The sequence below is a fragment of the Salvelinus fontinalis genome, chromosome 28, assembly GCF_029448725.1.
Source record: "Salvelinus fontinalis isolate EN_2023a chromosome 28, ASM2944872v1, whole genome shotgun sequence".
NCBI lineage: Eukaryota > Metazoa > Chordata > Actinopteri > Salmoniformes > Salmonidae > Salvelinus > Salvelinus fontinalis.
In genome coordinates, this window is record NC_074692.1 from 24978845 (window position 1) to 24998521 (window position 19677).

The 19677-nt window shown below is 45.9% G+C and overlaps 1 protein-coding gene across 1 annotated transcript in view; it reads right to left on the minus strand.

Annotated features, from left to right (window-relative positions):
* Positions 1–1021: 1021 nt before the first annotated feature.
* Positions 1022–19677, minus strand: part of LOC129826502 (histone-lysine N-methyltransferase NSD3-like) — a 28020-nt gene continuing 9364 nt past the window's right edge. The window contains exons 11-24 of the mRNA XM_055887299.1: positions 18597–18723; positions 18014–18217; positions 17713–17892; positions 16731–16877; positions 14215–14371; positions 13075–13277; positions 12802–12914; positions 11298–11444; positions 11098–11220; positions 10653–10769; positions 10292–10433; positions 9579–9685; positions 5533–5737; positions 1022–5390 (exon numbers count right to left, since the gene is read on the minus strand). Of these exons, the coding sequence (XP_055743274.1) occupies positions 5116–5390; positions 5533–5737; positions 9579–9685; positions 10292–10433; positions 10653–10769; positions 11098–11220; positions 11298–11444; positions 12802–12914; positions 13075–13277; positions 14215–14371; positions 16731–16877; positions 17713–17892; positions 18014–18217; positions 18597–18723 (2247 nt within the window). The 3' untranslated portion in view covers positions 1022–5115. The remainder of the gene's footprint in view (positions 5391–5532; positions 5738–9578; positions 9686–10291; positions 10434–10652; positions 10770–11097; positions 11221–11297; positions 11445–12801; positions 12915–13074; positions 13278–14214; positions 14372–16730; positions 16878–17712; positions 17893–18013; positions 18218–18596; positions 18724–19677) is intronic.

Here is a 19677-nt window from a genome sequence, read left to right on the forward strand (position 1 = left end):
AGTAGGGAGGTAGGCAATAAATAGGCCATAGAGGTGAAATAATTACAATTTAGCATTAACACTGGAGTGATAGATGTGCAGATGACGATGTGCAAGTAAAGATACTGGGGTGCAAAAGAGCAAGAGGGTAAGTAATAATATGGGGATGAGGTAGTTGGGTGTGCTATTTACACATTGGCTGTGTACAGGGAAAGTGATCGGTAAGCTGCTCTGACAGCTGATGCTTAAAGTTAGAGAGGGAGATATAAGACTCCAGCTTCAGAGATTTTTGCAATTCATTCCAGTCATTGGCAGCAGAGAACTGGAAGGAAAGGCGGCCAAAGGTGCTACGGGTGGGTGTTGCTATGGTGACCAGTGAGCTGAGATAAGGCAGGGCTTTACCTAGCAAAGACTTATAGATGACCTGGAGCCAGTAGGTTTGGCGACGGATGTGTAGTGACGGATATGTAGTGATGACCAGCCAACGAGAGCATACAGGTCGCAGTGGTGGGTAGTATATGGGGTTTTGCTGAAAAAACGGATGGCACTGTGATAGACTACATCCAGTTTGCTGAGTAGAGTGTTGGGGCTATTTTGTAAATGACATCGTCGAAGTCAAGGATCAGTAGGATAGTCAGTTTTACGAGGGTATGTTTGGCAGCATGGGTGAAGGAGGCTTTGTTGCGATATAGGAAGCCGATTCTAGATTTAATTTTGGAACTTCTTAGCAGGATCAACCTTTAAACTCGGTGTTTACGTCTTTCTCTGCATATTGATGTTCGCACCGATAGCTACCGTTCCCTTCCTGTCATCATCATCCTCGTCACGGGAGACCTACAAGAGTGATGATGCCCGGGGGAGAAAGCCTCTTGTCGTCACGTTAACCGGGTGACCTGTAGTGGACAAATGGTAGAATAACACATTTGATTACCAGGGCCGAAGAACACAGCAAAAAATACATACACCCAATTACTACAAATTATTTTCATCTGGCAATTGAAAGTATGATATTTTATTTCCCATGAAGACAAATGAGTTCCACTGAGACACAGTACAGCTTTATTTAAGTCAAACTTCAGGCATGTCTGAACTCCTCAGCTCCAACTCAACCTCACAACCTCATTTAGAATGAAAAGACAGAATCAATTGTTTGAAATAAAAAGACAGTCATGTACAAAAAGAGTGTCATCCTCACAGTCACACACATTTAGAAGCAACATTTTACAGGCAATAGCACGCCACAGTAACATGATCCTATGCAAATTCAATGCAATCTATGTACAAGTCTTAACATTATGCAATATAACACAGGCTGCTGAACAGTAAAATAATATGGTAACTTTTTGTTCATCCAATTTTTCATTGAAGCAACATCGAGAGATGGGTACGACCAGAGCCATATATTTAGGAGTTGGGACACTGAGGTTTCTGCATTATGATGCATTTTACATGACACAACAATATTCTATGGCAGCCATAAACAATGCTATGTAACTGAATGTCTAGAATTAGAACAATAATAAACATTTTAAAAGTTGGCCCAACTCTCTAAAATATATGGCTTTGGGTACGACCCCAGCAGATTCACCAGAGCACTTTCACTACATTACTGTGGTGAAATTAGTTCCCCTGAAATCACTGTTCCTCCTAATATCTGGGAGAGCATGTCAATCACATGTAATGACAGAAATAACAACTAGTATTGCACAAAATAAACAATAACTGAAAGGTGTAGAACAGAAACATATGACTCAGAGAGGGCCACTTTCAAAGTCTGTGTTGGATAATACTTTGATAGCTTAATCTTCGTAACCCTACTGTCTGACATCCCTTTCAGTGAGAACCAACTGTCTTTCCTAAAGTATGGCCACTATATGATCATGTATAAACATGGGTCAAACCGATAATGTCGGTGACAAACAGAATGACAACCTGCAACACACACTCAGACTATACTAGGCTGAATGATGTGTTCAAGTTCAACTGGCATAAAGTGAGTAAGTTCAAAAGGAGGTGCAAAAAATAAGGGTTATTTGGTTTGGCCTTGATAATCTCTGTGCGATACCAAGAGGATAAAAAGACAATACAATGACATAAAAGAGCATTAACATGTGGTTGTTTTTAACATAATAAAGTAGCTTCAAAAATGCATACAAAAGATATCCCCAACAGATAAAAGAACAGATTTGCGCTTCTTTCAGAATGGAAGGGGTGTTTTGCAGGGGAAGGGGCAGTTTAAAGTTTGCAGTTCTGCACAAATTGCTGGTGTGTGTTGGGGTGAGTGTACAATGGTCTGGTTTACATGTTCACTTAGTGACGGTTAGAGACTAGTGACTCCTGTACAGGATCTGAAATTTGTCTGAATAGGCCGAATATCTATCATCTACCATGTCAAATCAGTTATCAGTAAAATACTCATGAAGTTCTTGAACACATTGCACTGTAGTACAAAACATGAACAAATACAAAAATAAAGAATGTAAAGAAAAAAAGAAATATATTTCAAGTTTTAAAAGTTTGTTAAAAATATGGAAAAGTGCATTGATGCACCCCATACTGCGCTGTGCGGACCAGTACTGAAATGATCTAAATCGAACACCTATCTGAAAAAAAAACGATAATTTGGCAGGTTTGAGAGCAGTATGTCTATTAAAGTGTTAGTTTACCCTAAAATCTAATTTGATAGACGTTTCCATACTTCCACTTAAGTCTAACTGAGTCCATATTCCATTCTGTCGAGTTTAACCTGGTTTATGCATTAGGAGAATTCAGCATGCTTCAATTCGAAATGAATAGAAGATTTTGGCACAATCTAATTTATATTTTGTTAAGACAGACGTTGAATGTGGACAGCTTGACACTAAACAACAGAGGTATAGAAACGTTTGACAAACTTTTTGGGTGAGCTATCGTTTTACGGGCATAATCATAATCAGTCGGTAACGTACCAGAGAAGAGAAAGCACAGGCTCAGACTAATCTTGTAGTTTTATCATGATACTGCGAGTTTAGGCTGAATGAAGTGCTCTGTTACTTCACATCACAATTTTCACTTGCTTTTAACTGCTTCAACATCAGTAAAGAGTCACAACACAGCCAGCCTGGCATATGAGCAGCTGTTAAACATTGTGGAATCATTACATTAATAGAAAACATGTTAAATGTATTAGACAACTACACACAGAATCATCAATTGTAAAGCTCCCTATTGTTTCATAGTATATGTTACTTAATACTTTGGGAGGGAGCGATTTTCCAATAGGTGTTTTTGATACATAAATCAACTAGTATAAAAATGGTGTGATATAATTGTAAAAATCTGTCATAGGAGGATGAGAGATTAAAAACACTTTACATAATACATGTATATGTTTGTAGAATATGATCTTTTCATTGTACTGAAGTTTAGCTTAATGTTTATACAAAACCAATTTGTGGAGATGCACACAGTCATACAAAAAGTGAAAATAAATACCCACTGAATGTACTTAACACCTTGAATTAAGATGAGGGCGTTAGTCGTTCTACTAGGGCAAAGAATAGAAAGTGTGGACGGCAGTAACTTGTGTCAGAGAACGTTTTCAGTCTCTCAAAGATATTTGGATCATGTCGTTGGACCTATAGCAGAAGTTACAATACAGTTTAAAATTCCAACATTACTACAGAAAAGAGGTATCCATTTCAAGCATGTACAATGTCATATGTTCTACTATATACATGTATGTTATGACGTACCTAAAGTATGTAGCAATAAATGGTGAAAGTGCTTTAAAAAGGTTTAGCAGAACAATTTAAAACAAAACATTTGAGTGCACAGTACAGTACACACACCATCACTTACATTACTGCAAACAAGGCCAATGAACAGCCACCTATCTGTCAGGTCAGTGTATTGGAAATAAGAATCCCTCTAGGCGGGCTGCAGTACTGTGTACAAACAGACTGGGATCATATCTGTATAATACTCACTTAGGAGGAAATCATCACCAAACGTAAGCTGCTCAACCTCTCAATTTTAATGAAATGCAACTTCCTCTCCTAAACTGCCTTTCTATTTCTGTTTCCATAGATATACAGTGAAGGGGGCTGTGGATAACACTGATGTCTCCCCTCTTCTTCTGTGGTTTACAATAGGAGCCAATTATGTACACAATGGAGAGTGAGACTGGGGAACTGGCGAATGGATCTTACATGTAATGATGATGTGATGTCATACCATTACACTATAAGCCATTATAATTCACCTTATTAGAAGGACTATATTCACAAGGAGATCTGCTCATTGCTAAACACCTAAACAAACAAACAATAATACACCACTCACCGAGATGAAGTGAGATAATCTGTCTGTAAACATTAACAAACATATACATATATATATATATATATTTATATTCATCTATACTCATAAGTATATCAAAAACCGGTATAAGGAATGTCGGAATGTAGTGTGTAGTCCTGAAAATTGCACAAATCTGATTTTCTTCTCGTTGTGAAAGGAGAGCTAGATAGGGATAATAGATCATGTTTGGAGTGATGAGGGCTGCAGAGGAGTGTTGGGCCTGGCTCTGCTGTCTCATCAACACACAGCAAAGCCTTCTAAGGGTGTGAAACGGCACCTGGCCGCTGGCAACGGGCGCCAAACAACCCCAGCTCACAGGAAGTAAACAAAGAGAAAAGCAGCATGATGGAGGGAGGTTTACACCCACCCTTCTTCCCCCTCACTGAGTTATTCAAAGTGCTGATTAACCAAGAACATAAGAACACTAACTGAGTTTCCACGCCTCTAGAAATGACAGAATCATAAAGTGTTGAAACTGAAACACTAGGTGTTTGGGGTGATGTCAGCGGCCGGAGAGAAAGGCAGGGCTATGGGCACACCTCTCCATCTCCCCTTGCCCTCTCCTCCACTCCCCCTATCCTTAAACACAGAGGAGCTCTGCTCCGATCTCTGATATAGAACAACTCTCACTGCTCACACCAGCCCATGGGAATCTCAAGTGTAACTGGTGGCTGCAGTTCTGGTCTATCTCACCTGAGGGCACATCTCTAATCACACCCTATTCCATAAAGGTATAGTGCTACATTTCTAGTGCACTATATAGGAATTAGGGTGCTATTTGAGACAGCTTCACTCTCAGTCCAACTGGCTGTGCTCCTCCTCAGGGTCCTGCGGCTCCTCTTTGACACTGACCGTGCCAGGGGGGTGTGTGTGAGTGTGTGCAGGGTTGGTGTTGGGGCCCAGGGGACTGAGGGGGTTGTGGTTGGAGCAGCAGGGGCGGCCCTCTAGGGTAGAGGGGCTGAGAGCCCCCCCCTCATGTTCCCGGCAGAAGGAGCGAGGGCAGAAGTCACAGAGGGATGAGGCTAGGACACCACACACACTGCAGTCATGCCACGGGCACTCCCAACGGCCTAAACACACAGAGAAAAGGTTACTACTGACTTATAGACACACACACACACACACACACACACACACACACACACACACACACACACACACACACACACACACACACACACAGAAAGAGAAAGACAGACAGAGGGTGCGTACCATATGGAGGTTTGGTGAGGTTGAGACACAGCAGGTGGTAAGCTTTAGGACAGTCCTTCTTGTCACACATGACCAGCTCTCCTCCCTCTCCACAGCAGAAACAGATGTACTCATGTGTGTGTTTCCCCTCCGGTCGCAGCTTACGCTTCTTGGGCTTCAGTTTAGCGTTCCTCGCCTTCTCCTCCTTCTCCATCACCACCGCACTCTGATGGACAGACAGAAAAACAACGTTGTTTAACAATCCGCTCAGAGTGGACATTCTGAAAAATTACCTAGTTAAAGCTGAGAGAGAGGAGTTATCAGGCCTGCTAAGCCAGCTTTTATATCACCAGACTAACCCTTTAGGTGTTCTCCGTGATTGAATGTAGACCCTGCCACATACATCTAGTGTCTGAGCCATTGAATTGCGATGGCTCAGACACGAGACGTATGTGGCAGGGTCTACAGTCAATCACGGATTACAAAAAGGAAACCAGCCCCAATGCAGATATCGACGTCTTGCTCCCAGACAAATGAAACAACTTCTTTGCTCGCTTTGAGGACAATACAGTGCCACGGCCCGCTACCAAAGCCCGTGGGCTCTCCTTCTCCGTGGCCAACGTGAGTAAAACGTTTAAACGTATTAACCCTTGCAAGGCTGCCAGCCCAGATGGCATCCCCAGCCGTGTCATCAGACTATGCGCAGACCAGCTGGCTGGTGTGTTTACGGACATATTCAATCAATCCCTTTCCCAGTCTGTTGTCCCCACATGCTTCAAGATGGCTACCATTGTTCCTGTTCCCAAGAAAGCTAAGGTAACTGAACTAAATGACTATCGCCCGTAGCACTCACTTCTGTCATCATAAAGTGCTTTGAGAGACTAGTCAAGGACCACATCACCTCTACCTTACCTGATACCCTAGACCCACTCCAATTTGCTTACCGCCCCAATAGGTCCACAGACGACGCAATCGCCACCACACTACACACTGCCCTAACCCATCTAGACAAGGGGAATACCTATGTAAATATGCTGGACTACAGCGCAGCATTTAACACCATAGTACCCTCCAAACTCATCATTAAACTCGAGGCCCTGGGTCTCGACCCCGCCCTGTGCAACTGGGTCCTGGACTTTCTGACGGTCCGCCCCCAGGTGGTGAAGGTAGGAAACAACATCTCCACCCCGCTGATCCTCAACACTGGTGCCCCACAAGGGTGCGTTCTCAGCCCTCTCCTGTACGCCCTGTTCACCCACGACTGCGTGGCCATGCACGCCTCCAACTCAATCCTCAAGTTTGCAGACGACACTTCAATGGTAGGCTTGATTACCAACAACGACGAGACGGCCTACAGGGAGGAGGTGAGGGCCCTCGGAGTGTGGTGTCAGGAAAATAACCTCACACTCAACGTCAACAAAACAAAGAAGATGATTGTGGACTTCGGGAAACAGCAGAGGGAGCACCCCTCTATCCACATTGATGGTACAGTAGTGGAGAAGGTGGAAAGTTTTAAGTTCCTGGGCGTACACATCACAGACAATCTGAAATGGTGCACCCACACAGACAGTGTGGTGAAGAATGCGCACCAGCGCCTCTTCAACCTCAGGAAGCTGAAAAACCCTGACAAACTATTACAGGTGCACAATCGAGAGCATCCTGTCTGACTGTATCACCGCCTGGTACGGCAACTGCACCGCCCTCAACCGCAAGGCTCTCCAGAGGGTAGTGCGGTCTGCACAACGCATCACCGGGGGCAAGATACCTGACCTCCAGGACACCTACACCACCCGATGTCACAGGAAGGCTAAAAAGATCATCAAGGACAACAACACCCGAGTCACTGCCTGTTCACCCCGCTATCATCCAGAAGGCAAGGTCAGTACAGTTGCATCAAAGCTGGGACCAAGAGACTGAAAAACAGCTTCTATCTCAAGGCCATCAGACTGTTAAACAGCCATCACTAACATAGAGAGGCTGCTGCCAACATACAGACTCAAATCTCTGGCCACTTTAATAAATTGATTTAATAAAGGTATCACTAGTCACTTTAAATAACGCCACTTTAATAATGTTTACATATCCTACATTACTCATCTCATATGTACATACTGTATTATATATCATCTTCTGCATCTTGCCTATGCCGCACAGCCATAGCTCATCCATATAGTTACAGTGGGGCAAAAAAGTATTTAGTCAGCCACCAATTGTGCAAGTTCTCCCACTTAAAAAGATGAGAGAGGCCTGTAATTTTCATCATAGGTACACTTCAACTATGACAGACAAAATGAGAAAGAAAAATCCAGAAAATCACATTGTAGGATTTTTTATGAATTTATTTGCAAATTATGGTGGAAAATAAGTATTTGGTCAATAACAAAAGTTTATCTCAATACTTTGTTATATACCCTTTGTTGGCAATGACAGAGGTCAAAGTCTTCACAAGGTTTTCACACACTGTTGCTGGTATTTTGGCCCATTCCTCCATGCAGATCTCCTCTAGAGCAGTGATGTTTTGGGGCTGTTGCTGGGCAACACGGACTTTCAACTCCCTCCAAAGATTTTCTATGGGGTTGAGATCTGGAGACTGGCTAGGCCACTCCAGGACCTTGAAATGCTTCTTACGAAGCCACTCCTTCGTTGCCCGGGCGGTGTGTTTGGGATCATTGTCATGCTGAAAGACCCAGCCACGTTTCATCTTCAATGCCCTTGCTGATGGAAGGAGGTTTTCACTCAAAATCTCACGATACATGGCCCCATTCATTCTTTCCTTTACACGGATCAGTCGTCCTGGTCCCTTTGCAGAAAAACAGCCCCAAAGCATGAGGTTTCCACCCCCATGCTTCACAGTAGGTATGGTGTTCTTTGGATGCAACTCAGCATTCTTTGTCCTCCAAACACGACGAGTTGAGTTTTTACCAAAAAGTTATATTTTGGTTTCATCTGACCATATGACATTCTCCCAATCTTCTTCTGGATCATCCAAATGCTCTCTAGCAAACTTCAGACGGGCCTGGACATGTACTGGCTTAAGCAGGGGGACACGTCTGGCACTGCAGGATTTGAGTCCCTGGCGGCGTAGTGTGTTACTGATGGTAGGCTTTGTTACTTTGGTCCCAGCTCTCTGCAGGTCATTCACTAGGTCCCCCCGTGTGGTTCTGGGATTTTTGCTCACCGTTCTTGTGATCATTTTGACCCCACCGGGTGAGATCTTGCGTGGAGCCCCAGATCGAGGGAGATTATCAGTGGTCTTGTATGTCTTCCATTTCCTAATAATTGCTCCCACATTTGATTTCTTCAAACCAAGCTGCTTACCTACTGCAGATTCAGTCTTCCCAGCCTTGTGCAGGTCTACAATTTTGTTTCTGGTGTCCTTTGACAGCTCTTTGGTCTTGGCCATAGTGGAGTTTGGAGTGTGACTGTTTGAGGTTGTGGACAGGTGTCTTTTATACTGATAACAAGTTCAAACAGGTGCCATTAATACAGGTAACGAGTGGAGGACAGAGAAGCCTCGTAAAGAAGAAGTTACAGGTCTGTGAGAGCCAGAAATTTTGCTTGTTTGTAGGTGACCAAATACTTATTTTCCACCATAATTTGCAAATAAATTCATAAAAAATCCTACAATGTGATTTTCTGGATTTTCTTTCTCATTTTGTCTGTCATAGTTGAAGTGTACCTATGATGAAAATTACAGGACTCTCTCATCTTTTTAAGTGGGAGAACTTGCACAATTGGTGGCTGACTAAATACTTTTTTGCCCCACTGTATATGTACATATTCTTATTCATCCCTTTACATTTGTGCGTATAACGTAGTCATTGTGAATCTGTTAAGATTACTTGTTAAATATTACTGCACCGTCGGAACTAGAAGCACAAGCATTTCGCTACACTCGCATTAACATCTGCTAACCATGTGTATGTGACCAATAAAATTTGATTTGATTTCGACAACATGGCAGACAAACCATGGACAGAAGGGATCTGCTAAGGTGAGACATCAGTAACATGTTACTTGATTCCTACATGATGCTGTCATAATGAGAATGTGGGTTTGTTCCATACCGTAGGCCGCACCCCCAGGAAGCCAGAGCAGTTCTCAGCACCACAGTGGCACGACGACCTTCTGTTACCCATAAGGTCCAGATTATAGTTAAACGTCAGCTCAGTGCCTGCAGAACACACACACAGACGATTATAGTTAAACGTCAGCTCAATGCCTGCAGAACACACACACAGACGATTATAGTTAAACGTCAGCTCAGTGCCTGCAGAACACACACACAGACGATTATAGTTAAACGTCAGCTCAGTGCCTGCAGAACACACACACAGACGATTATAGTTAAACGTCAGCTCAATGCCTGCAGAACACACACACAGACGATTATAGTTAAACGTCAGCTCAGTGCCTGCAGAACACACACACAGACGATTATAGTTAAACGTCAGCTCAGTGCCTGCAGAACACACACACAGACGATTATAGTTAAACGTCAGCTCAGTGCCTGCAGAACACACACACAGACGATTATAGTTAAACGTCAGCTCAGTGCCTGCAGAACACACACACAGACGATTATAGTTAAACGTCAGCTCAATGCCTGCAGAACACACACACACAGACGATTATAGTTAAACGTCAGCTCAATGCCTGCAGAACACACACACACAGACGATTATAGTTAAACGTCAGCTCAATGCCTGCAGGAGACAGGAGATCGATCAGAGAGATCAATCAACAAAGATACAGAACGTGTGTGTGCTGCTCTCCTCACCAGACTCCATGTCACACAGGGTGAAGAGGCCTATGCGTATGTCTCCGTTGACAGTCCATTTCTGTGTCTCACAGTTGGGGCTGCAGCTGTGGTTAATGAAGCGAGAGGAGTTCCCTTTGGGCCCGGCATCTATCACCCGGTCCTGAAGAACACACACGCACACACACACACAGGCAGTTAGACATATACACACCGTTAGACCCCCCCACACACAGCCAAGAGACGCACACTACTGAACAGCGAGAGAGACAAATAGCTTAACAGATTCCTACACATACTATGTATTACCGGTCATGAGGTGGAGATGTCAATTAAAGGAGCCCATTTCAGACTACTGGGACACAGTCTAAAATGTCATTACCTTGGTGAGAGTGAGCATGTAGAAGTCGGTCACGTGGTTCTCATGAGCGCGTTTGATTCGCTGCTGGCACTCCTCTGAATCGATCACCTCTCCCACGTACTCTGTCACAAAATCTCCCTGCGGAAGAGGCACAGAGCACATACAAAACACAACACACATCAATACTTACAACAAAGCACACCTGTGGTGTTATTAATAATCATCTCTGAGCTACACATAACACAGGCTCGGTTCCATTTTGGTCTTTAGCCCCGTTCCCTAAGCCCTCAGCCTGTTCACAGATCTGAAAGGTTTGGATAGGTTCAAACAATATGACAGGCTAGGTGGAACCCTCACAATGCTGCTAATGCCAGTCAATTTCAAAGGACACCTAAAGTGTTAGGGTCTAGGGATAGAAATAGAACCAGGCCCCACACTACGTCCACCCCAGTAACACCTCACTCACCTTCCTGAGGGCCTGGTTGGTCTTGAGGCCCCAGCCGCAACCCTCTGTCTTAATGACTTCTGTCTCAGAGTACAGACGCTTCGAGAAGCATTGGTTCTCACAGCTATCACCTGCTGGACACACCTAGAACAGGAAAACAGGGCTGAATAGGGCTGCACACGCAAACACACACACACACAAACACACACACACACACCAACCTGTGAGTGACACTCATACTGCAGCATGCGGTTGAGACATTGGGAGTCCAGGCTGCAGGGGTGTTGGTCTGTGGGCTTACAGTTGCATCGTGGGATTTCTGACAGGTCGGCTATGTGCACCTGCACCTTTCCCACTGGCTTGTTGGACTGAGAGAGACATGACAACAATGTCACAATGAGATATAAAGAGGTCTCATTCAGCTCATTCCATTTTGTTCGGCAAAGCAAGACTATATATGGCAGAAGATTTGTAAGGCAGGGTATGTGTTTGTAGGGCAGGGTATGTGTTTGTAGGGTAGGGTATGTGTTTGTAGGGCAGGGTATGTGTTTGTAGGGCAGGGTATGTGTTTGTAGGGCAGGGTATGTGTTTGTAGGGCAGGGTATGTGTTTGTAGGGCAGGGCATGTGTTTGTAGGGCAGGGCATGTGTTTGTAGGGCAGGGTATGTGTTTGTAGGGCAGGGTATGTGTTTGTAGGGCAGGGTATGTGTTTGTAGGGCAGGGTATGTATTTGTAGGGCAGGGTATGTGTTTGTAGGACAGGGTATGTGTTTGTAGGGCAGGGTATGTGTTTGTAGGGCAGGGTATGTGTTTGTAGGGCAGGGTATGTGCTTGTAGGGCAGGGTATGTGTTTGTAGGGCAGGGTATGTGTTTGTAGGGCAGGGTATGTGTTTGTAGGGCAGGGTATGTGTTTGTAGGGCAGGGTATGTGTTTGTAGGGGAGGGTATGTGTTTGTAGGGCAGGGTATGTGTTTGTAGGGCAGGGTATGTGTTTGTAGGGCAGGGTATGTCTTTGTAGAGCAGGGTATGTGTTTGTAGGGCAGGGTATGTGTTTGTAGGGCAGGGTATGTGTTTGTAGGGCAGGGTATGTGTTTGTAGGGCAGGGTATGTGTTTGTAGGGCAGGGTATGTGTTTGTAGGGCAGGGCATGTGTTTGTAGGGCAGGGTATGTGTTTGTAGAGCAGGGTATGTGTTTGTAGGGCAGGGTATGTGTTTGTAGGGCAGGGTATGTGTTTATAGGGCAGGGTATGTGTTTGTAGGGCAGGGTATGTGTTTGTAGGGCAGGGTATGTGTTTGTAGGGCAGGGTATGTGTTTGTAGGGCAGGGTATGTGTTTGTAGGGCAGGGTATGTGTTTGTAGGGCAGGGTATGTGTTTGTAGGGCAGGGCATGTGTTTGTAGGGCAGGGTATGTGTTTGTAGGGGAGGGTATGTGTTTGTAGGGCAGGGTATGTGTTTGTAGGGCAGGGTATGTGTTTGTAGGGCAGGGTATGTGTTTGTAGGGCAGGGTATGTGTTTGTAGGGCAGGGGTGTAACACAGGAGGTTGGTGGCACCTTAATTGGGGAAGACGAGCTCGTGGTTGTGGCTGGAGCGGAATCAGAGGAATGATATCAAATAGATCATACACATGGTTTGATGCAATTCCATTTGCTCCGTTCCAGCCATTATTATGAGCCGTCCTCCCCTCAGCAGCCTCCACTGGGGTGTATATAGTATGACTGGATGTATTACCTTGATGAACTTGTATGGTGAGGGTTTGCGTGAGTTGCGTTCCTGCTCCAGGGCCTCCCTACTCTCCCTCTGAGCCTTGAGCTCCTGGAACCTGCGAGCAGCCTCCTCCAGAGCTGACACACACAGAAGGGATGGAATTACACTGTGCCTGTCTCACACACTCAGGGTCAAGGCACTATCATTTCACTCAAGAACCAATAGTCCATTTCATAGTTTCCCTTGACGATTCCCAATCTATTGTAGCACAGAGTACAGAGCCCAAGGTGGCCTCACCTTTCTTGAAGGTCTTGTTGATGTTGATTTGGCCAGTGACAGGGGTCTTGTCGTTCTCCACGTAGGGGAACACGCGGCCCTGGTTGATCCAGTAGTAGTCATGGGAACCAAAGAAGAAGACGGGGAATTCTCCGATGTCGTGACGGAGCGTCTGGATGTTGGGAGGCACCAGGCGAGGGTTACAGATCTCCGCTGGCCACCACCTGACGGGGAGAGACAGGGGACAGCATGGAAGATCAGGAAAAAAAGAATGTTACCAGTCCAGAAGTTACAGCTAGCTATAAGTGGCGGTGGGGGGGGGGGGGGGGGGGGGGGCTGGGCACTTCAATCTGGCCCGCAAGACATTGATACCAATTTCTTTTTTCCCCCCAATTTCATGGTATCCAATTAGTAGTTACAGTTTTGTCTCATCGCTGCAACTCCCGTAAGGACTCGGGAGGGGTGAAGGTCGAGAGCCATGTGTCCTCCGAAACACGACCAGGCCAAGCCGCACTGCCTCTTGACACAATGCCCGCTTAAAATGGAAGCCAGCCGCACCAATGTGTTGGAGGAAACACAGTACACCTGGTGACCGGGTCAGCGTGCACTGCGCCCGGCCCGCCACAGGAGTCGCTAGAGCACGATGGGACAAGGATATATCGGCCTGTCAAAACCTCTCCTAACCCGGACAACGCTGGGCCAATTGTGCGCCGCCTCATGAGTCTCCCAGTCACGGTCAGGTGTGACACAGCCTGGGATCAAACCCGGGTCTGTAGTGACACCTCAAGCACTACGATGCAGCTCCTTAGACTGCTGCGCCACTCGGGAGGCCCCCACAAATACATTTTAACAAAAATGCGTCCCTCCGTTGAATTTCAAAATCCCAATAAGGCCCTCGAGCCAAAACGTTTGCACACTCCTACTCTAGACAGACTGGTTGCCTCCCACAATGTACCAATGCTCCAGCTTACACGTCTGTAGAAGTTCCGGCATCAGTTGGGACAGAGAGGACGAGTCGGAAATGGGAACATTTGATGTTTATCCATTACATTTTTGGGAGCATATGCAAGTATCTTCATTTATTTTTTACATATGTTTACTATACCATTAGTAACCTCCTCTCCAACATATTTTAGGTATGCGTCAACTCATGCTGCTAACCTGTAGTTTCCCAGTTTGACCCAGACGATCTGTTTGTAGTGGGGTTTCTTTCCTGCCCTACACTCCCTGCAGGACCACGCCCCCTCTGGCATCTCCATCTCCAAACACTCTGGGTGGAACGACGCCGGGCACAATGCACAGCACAGCAGCTTCTCTCCTGCAGGTGTGTGTGTGTGTTTGTGTAGAGAGAGAAAAGAGCAGCGCAGGGTTAGAGAATGTACTTCCACACCTGGGCACTAGGGGCCACCACACTCTAAGCCTCATCCTTAGGCATGCCAATCATTCAACCACTTCACTTTACACTGTGAGCAATGCTTTGCTCAAGTAAGTAATATAGTCTTCCAGAGAACTAGGTGGAGCCATTGTGACATTGCATCCGCTCGTTTCATGTGTATGAGAAGTGGCTAAGGATAGATATCTCTTGAGTCTTTCCCAAACGAGTCACATTGTTAGAATAATTTCTAACTCCCACAATATAATAAAGATTGCTTTATGTAGATGAAAACTATGCTGTTGTGGACACCATTTTGATAAGAGAAAGCAGTGTTTACAATGCTGAGGTCCTCTGCTTTTACCTCAGCAGTCAGTCATTGATGGTGTAATGGAATGTCTGACAGGCAGGTTTAGAGTACAAGGCCCATTGTACAATCACAACACATGCTATAGCACCCATGATAATAATACATCTGTAAATAAACCATAAATCACAAACAAACTATTACCAAAACAACAGAACGGCACAAAGCTGCCATGCACTCCTGCTTGTAAAGAGGGATGTTTCACTTCCCTGCACCACTGTACTCCACATAGTCTTGGATGGAATCTCATTTAAACAGCATGTGGTTGTGAATGTGTTTTAAATGTCAAATGGGTAATATCGTTGATGAGTAATAATCACATTATATGACAACTAGAAGGAAGACTGTCAGCATTTTATTCAAACATTGATTTCTTCATCGAATTGATGTGCTTGTGAGGAATAGTATAACTGCTATGAGCTATAACCTATCACAATCAATATTTCTTGGAATAATTAACTCCTTAACAAAGAAAAACCTCAAAACGAGACAGCAAACATCCAAGACAGATCGCAGTAAAGTGAGAGCAGCAGATAAATGAGGGACAATTATTTTCATTCAAAAACAGAACTTAGCAGTCATCAAAATAACACCATTAGATTTAGTCTTTCAGATGAAGACAGGATCAAAGTGCTAAAGCAATGAAGTTGTGTTCCTCCAGCAGCAACAAGCCCTCAGACAGACAGGTCGTAAAATAACCGTGTTTGTGACTTCAGCAGCAACAAGCCCTCAGACAGACAGGTCGTAAAATAACCGTGTTTGTGACTTCAGCAGCAACAAGCCCTCAGACAGACAGGTCGTAAAATAACCGTGTTTGTGACTTTAGCAGCAACAAGCCCTCAGACAGACAGGGCGTAAAATAACCGTGTTTGTGACTTCAGCAGCAACAAGCCCTCAGACAGACAGGGCGTAAAATAACCGTGTTTGTGACTTCAGCAGCAACAAGCCCTCAGACAGACAGGTCGTAAAATAACCGTGTTTGTGACTTTAGCAGCAACAAGCCCTCAGACAGACAGGGCGTAAAATAACCGTGTTTGTGACTTCAGCAGCAACAAGCCCTCAGACAGACAGGGCGTAAAATAACCGTGATTGTGACTTCAGCAGCAACAAGCCCTCAGACAGACAGGGCGTAAAATAACCGTGTTTGTGACTTCAGCAGCAACAAGCCCTCAGACAGACAGCCAGACAGGGCGTAAAATAACCGTGTTTGTGACTTCAGCAGCAACAAGCCCTCAGACAGACAGGGCGTAAAATAACCGTGTTTGTGACTTCAGCAGCAACAAGCCCTCAGACAGACAGACAGACAGACAGACAGACAGGGCGTAAAATAACCGTGATTGTGACTTCAGCAGCAACAAGCCCTCAGACAGACAGGGCGTAAAATAACCGTGTGTGACTTCAGCAGCAACAAGCCCTCAGACAGATAGGGTGTAAAATAACCATGTGTGACTTCAGCAGCAACAAGCCCTCAGACAGACAGGGTGTAAAATAACCGTGTGTGACTTCAGCAGCAACAAGCCCCTTACAGGATGTACAATAACCCAGTGAGACAGGTCATCACCCTTCCCAATGATGATGATCAAATGGGATGATGTTATGTTACAGTGTGCTATGGTCCGCTTGTACAGATTCTATTTTGGGTTTGTGCAAAGTGCCTCATTCCACCGTTTCACAGAGACGAGCTTAATGTCTGTAACACTTTGTTAACGTGGTTCCGGTTGAACCTGTGCATGTTAGGCTCCCTGACAGGTTATTTTAAGCCCTGTTGTAGCATTAATAGCAGCAGATTGTCTGTTCACACTTTAGAGGCAGAACCAAGCAATAAAGAGGAATAACAAATCAAATGTGGGAAGTCTAGACACATTCAAAACACACATACTAACATACATACACACGCACCAGTAGGAAAAGGGAGAGAGAGTAAAACAGTTATGTTACCTTTCCCAATATTCTTTTTGGTAGCTGTCCAAGAAGAGGGAATCATAGGTAATTTCAACTCAGCACGATTTGACTCAGTCAGAAGGTAGTGGGACTTATAGGCATATGAACTTAATATGATGTCAGTAAGGTCCTGCACTAACAGTCCTACACAAGACACACAGGAAGAGATGGGGTGAGCCGCAATCAGACTACAGTACCCATGATTCCACAGGAAAGAAAGAACACATACGCTGTTAGAACACATAAACGAGAGTAAAAAACGGAGTAATAAGTTAAATGAAAGAGTCGTCCAAACAGAATACTGTAGATATACAGTGCACTTCGCTTATAAGAAATTGAGAATCAACTGCTTTTAGTAACCATGGGGACATATGTCACTAATACATTCACAAACAGGCAAATGCATCATAAGTGAAGGCTTAATGACATTTTTTCCAAACACAGACAGAGCTCAGTGCACCAGTACTCTCCCCCTCCTGCTGCTGCTATGGTGTATCTGAGCTCAGCTAAGCCCCTGTGGTCTCAGCGAGAGCATCACACATCAATTATCTCTATGGGAATAAATAAAGTGTTATAGAGTTGAATGATTAGAGAAGAGGGGATCAGAGTCAGAGAGAGAGACAGAGGGTCACAATTGGCTGGCCATGATCACAGGAACCAACGTGAATGGAAGCTCTGGCTAACCCTGAGAGGAACAGAAGGAGTTGGTTAAGTTGTAGCTATGGCTCTATTCACTCAAACGCTTGCCTAAGGGGCAGGACAAAGCAACATCCCTCTCCCCTGCTGTCCTCCAGAGCCAAGCACTATGAAGCCACGGGGCTGAATCTGGAAGCTTCCCTTAAAGAGACAGTGGGTCAGGGGTTCTGGTCAATAGTAATGGACTATATAGTGAATAGGATGCCATTTGGGACACAGAAAAAGGTGAGTGAGTCAGGGTGGGTACCCCTACAGGAGGTCTAAAGTGGGAGATAGATCTTACCTCGGGCACAGAGGAAGCACCAGGTCACGTTGACGGGTGAGGAGAGGAGGCCGTTCCTCTTGGTGATGCCATGGCTGCTGCAGATCATGATGTGGTGGGTGAGGACCACACTGCCCGCTGCCACGCAGCTGTCCCCTGTATGGTACGCCACCGGGCAGCGCAGACAACGCATCATACGTCCTAGGGAGAGGGGAGGAAGGGAGGGAGAGAGAATAACACTAACAGTATTTGAGGGATTTTTTAAAAGCTTAACGTGGCTTCCGTTCCTCTCCTTCATCTAGACCAGTGTTCTGCCCCCTACCTTTGGCAGCTTGGTGCAGGTCTCTCTCCAGGCAGCAGGTGGTGCAGGTATGTTGGGGGCAGTGGAACCCCCCGCCCGTACCCCCTCCCACAGTGCCAGGGAGTTTGTGCACGCAGTCATCATGGTAATATCGCCCGCAGCCAACCACAGAGCAGCGCAACACCTCCCCTCCCCCCGTCTTACAGCTGAAACACGAGTGAGAGCCTAGAGAGGAGGGAGGGGGCAGAGAGAGGAAGGGAGAGCGTGTGTGTCAGAGACAAAGGTTCCTCCATCAGAGAAATCTCTCAATGTTAATTAGGCTGTCGGGCTGAAATCACACATAGATTTGTCTGTAGGGTCATTTGCATAATCAGGGCTTGAGCAGTATTTTCTCTGTTCACACTCATAGCTTCATTAGCATTCACAAAGTAGAAGGATGTGTCTTGGAATAACTTGAATAATCCTTTCAGCCATTTCAGCCTAAATGAGACTGTAAAGATGAAAGGAGCAATCAAAGAGAACTTGTCTAATGGTTGTGCAGGTCAAGTAATGATTAGGATGTAAATGCATAGTGTATACGTTGTGACATCGTGTCGTGTCTCACCGTTTCTACATTCCAGACAGGTAAATGTGCCCTCAGGTAGGAAGGTGAGGCCCAGGCACTCCAGATGGAACAGCCGACAGCAGTCCCCCTCACACGACACCAGACCCTCTCCATACACCTCACAGATCTAGAGGAAGAGTTATCACCAACGGGGTATAAAACCTTTTTTTGTATCAGCTATTTAAAAAGACACCGAGAGCAGAGAGAGAAAAGTAGGAAGAAAGACATACAATAGGACAAGGCCTGGGACAGGAGGCCTCTTGGCCTACCTGGCAGACAGTGTCCCTCTTGGCCTACCTGGCAGACAGTGTCCCTCTTGGCCTACCTGGCAGACAGTGTCTCTCTTGGCCTACCTGGCAGACAGTGTCTCTCTTGGCCTACCTGGCAGACAGTGTCCCTCTTGGCCTACCTGGCAGACAGTGTCCCTCTTGGCCTACCTGGCAGACAGTGTCCCTCTTGGCCTACCTGGCAGACAGTGTATCTCTTGGCCTACCTGGCAGACAGTGTCCTCTTGGCCTACCTGGCAGACAGTGTCTCTCTTGGCCCTTACCTGGCAGACAGTGTCTCACTTGGCCTACCTGGCAGACAGTGTCGCTCTTGGCCTACCTGGCAGACAGTGTCTCACTTGGCCTACCTGTCAGACAGTGTCGCTCTTGGCCTACCTGGCAGACAGTGTCCCTCTTGGCCTACCTGGCAGACAGTGTCCCTCTTGGCCTACCTGGCAGACAGTGTCTCTCTTGGCCTACCTGGCAGACAGTGTCTCTCTTGGCCTACCTGGCAGACAGTGTCCCTCTTGGCCTACCTGGCAGACAGTGTCCCTCTTGGCCTACCTGGCAGACAGTGTCCCTCTTGGCCTACCTGGCAGACAGTGTATCTCTTGGCCTACCTGGCAGACAGTGTCCTCTTGGCCTACCTGGCAGACAGTGTCCCTCTTGGCCTACCTGGCAGACAGTGTCCCTCTTGGCCTACCTGGCAGACAGTGTCCCTCTTGGCCTACCTGGCAGACAGTGTATCTCTTGGCCTACCTGGCAGACAGTGTCCTCTTGGCCTACCTGGCAGACAGTGTCTCTCTTGGCCTACC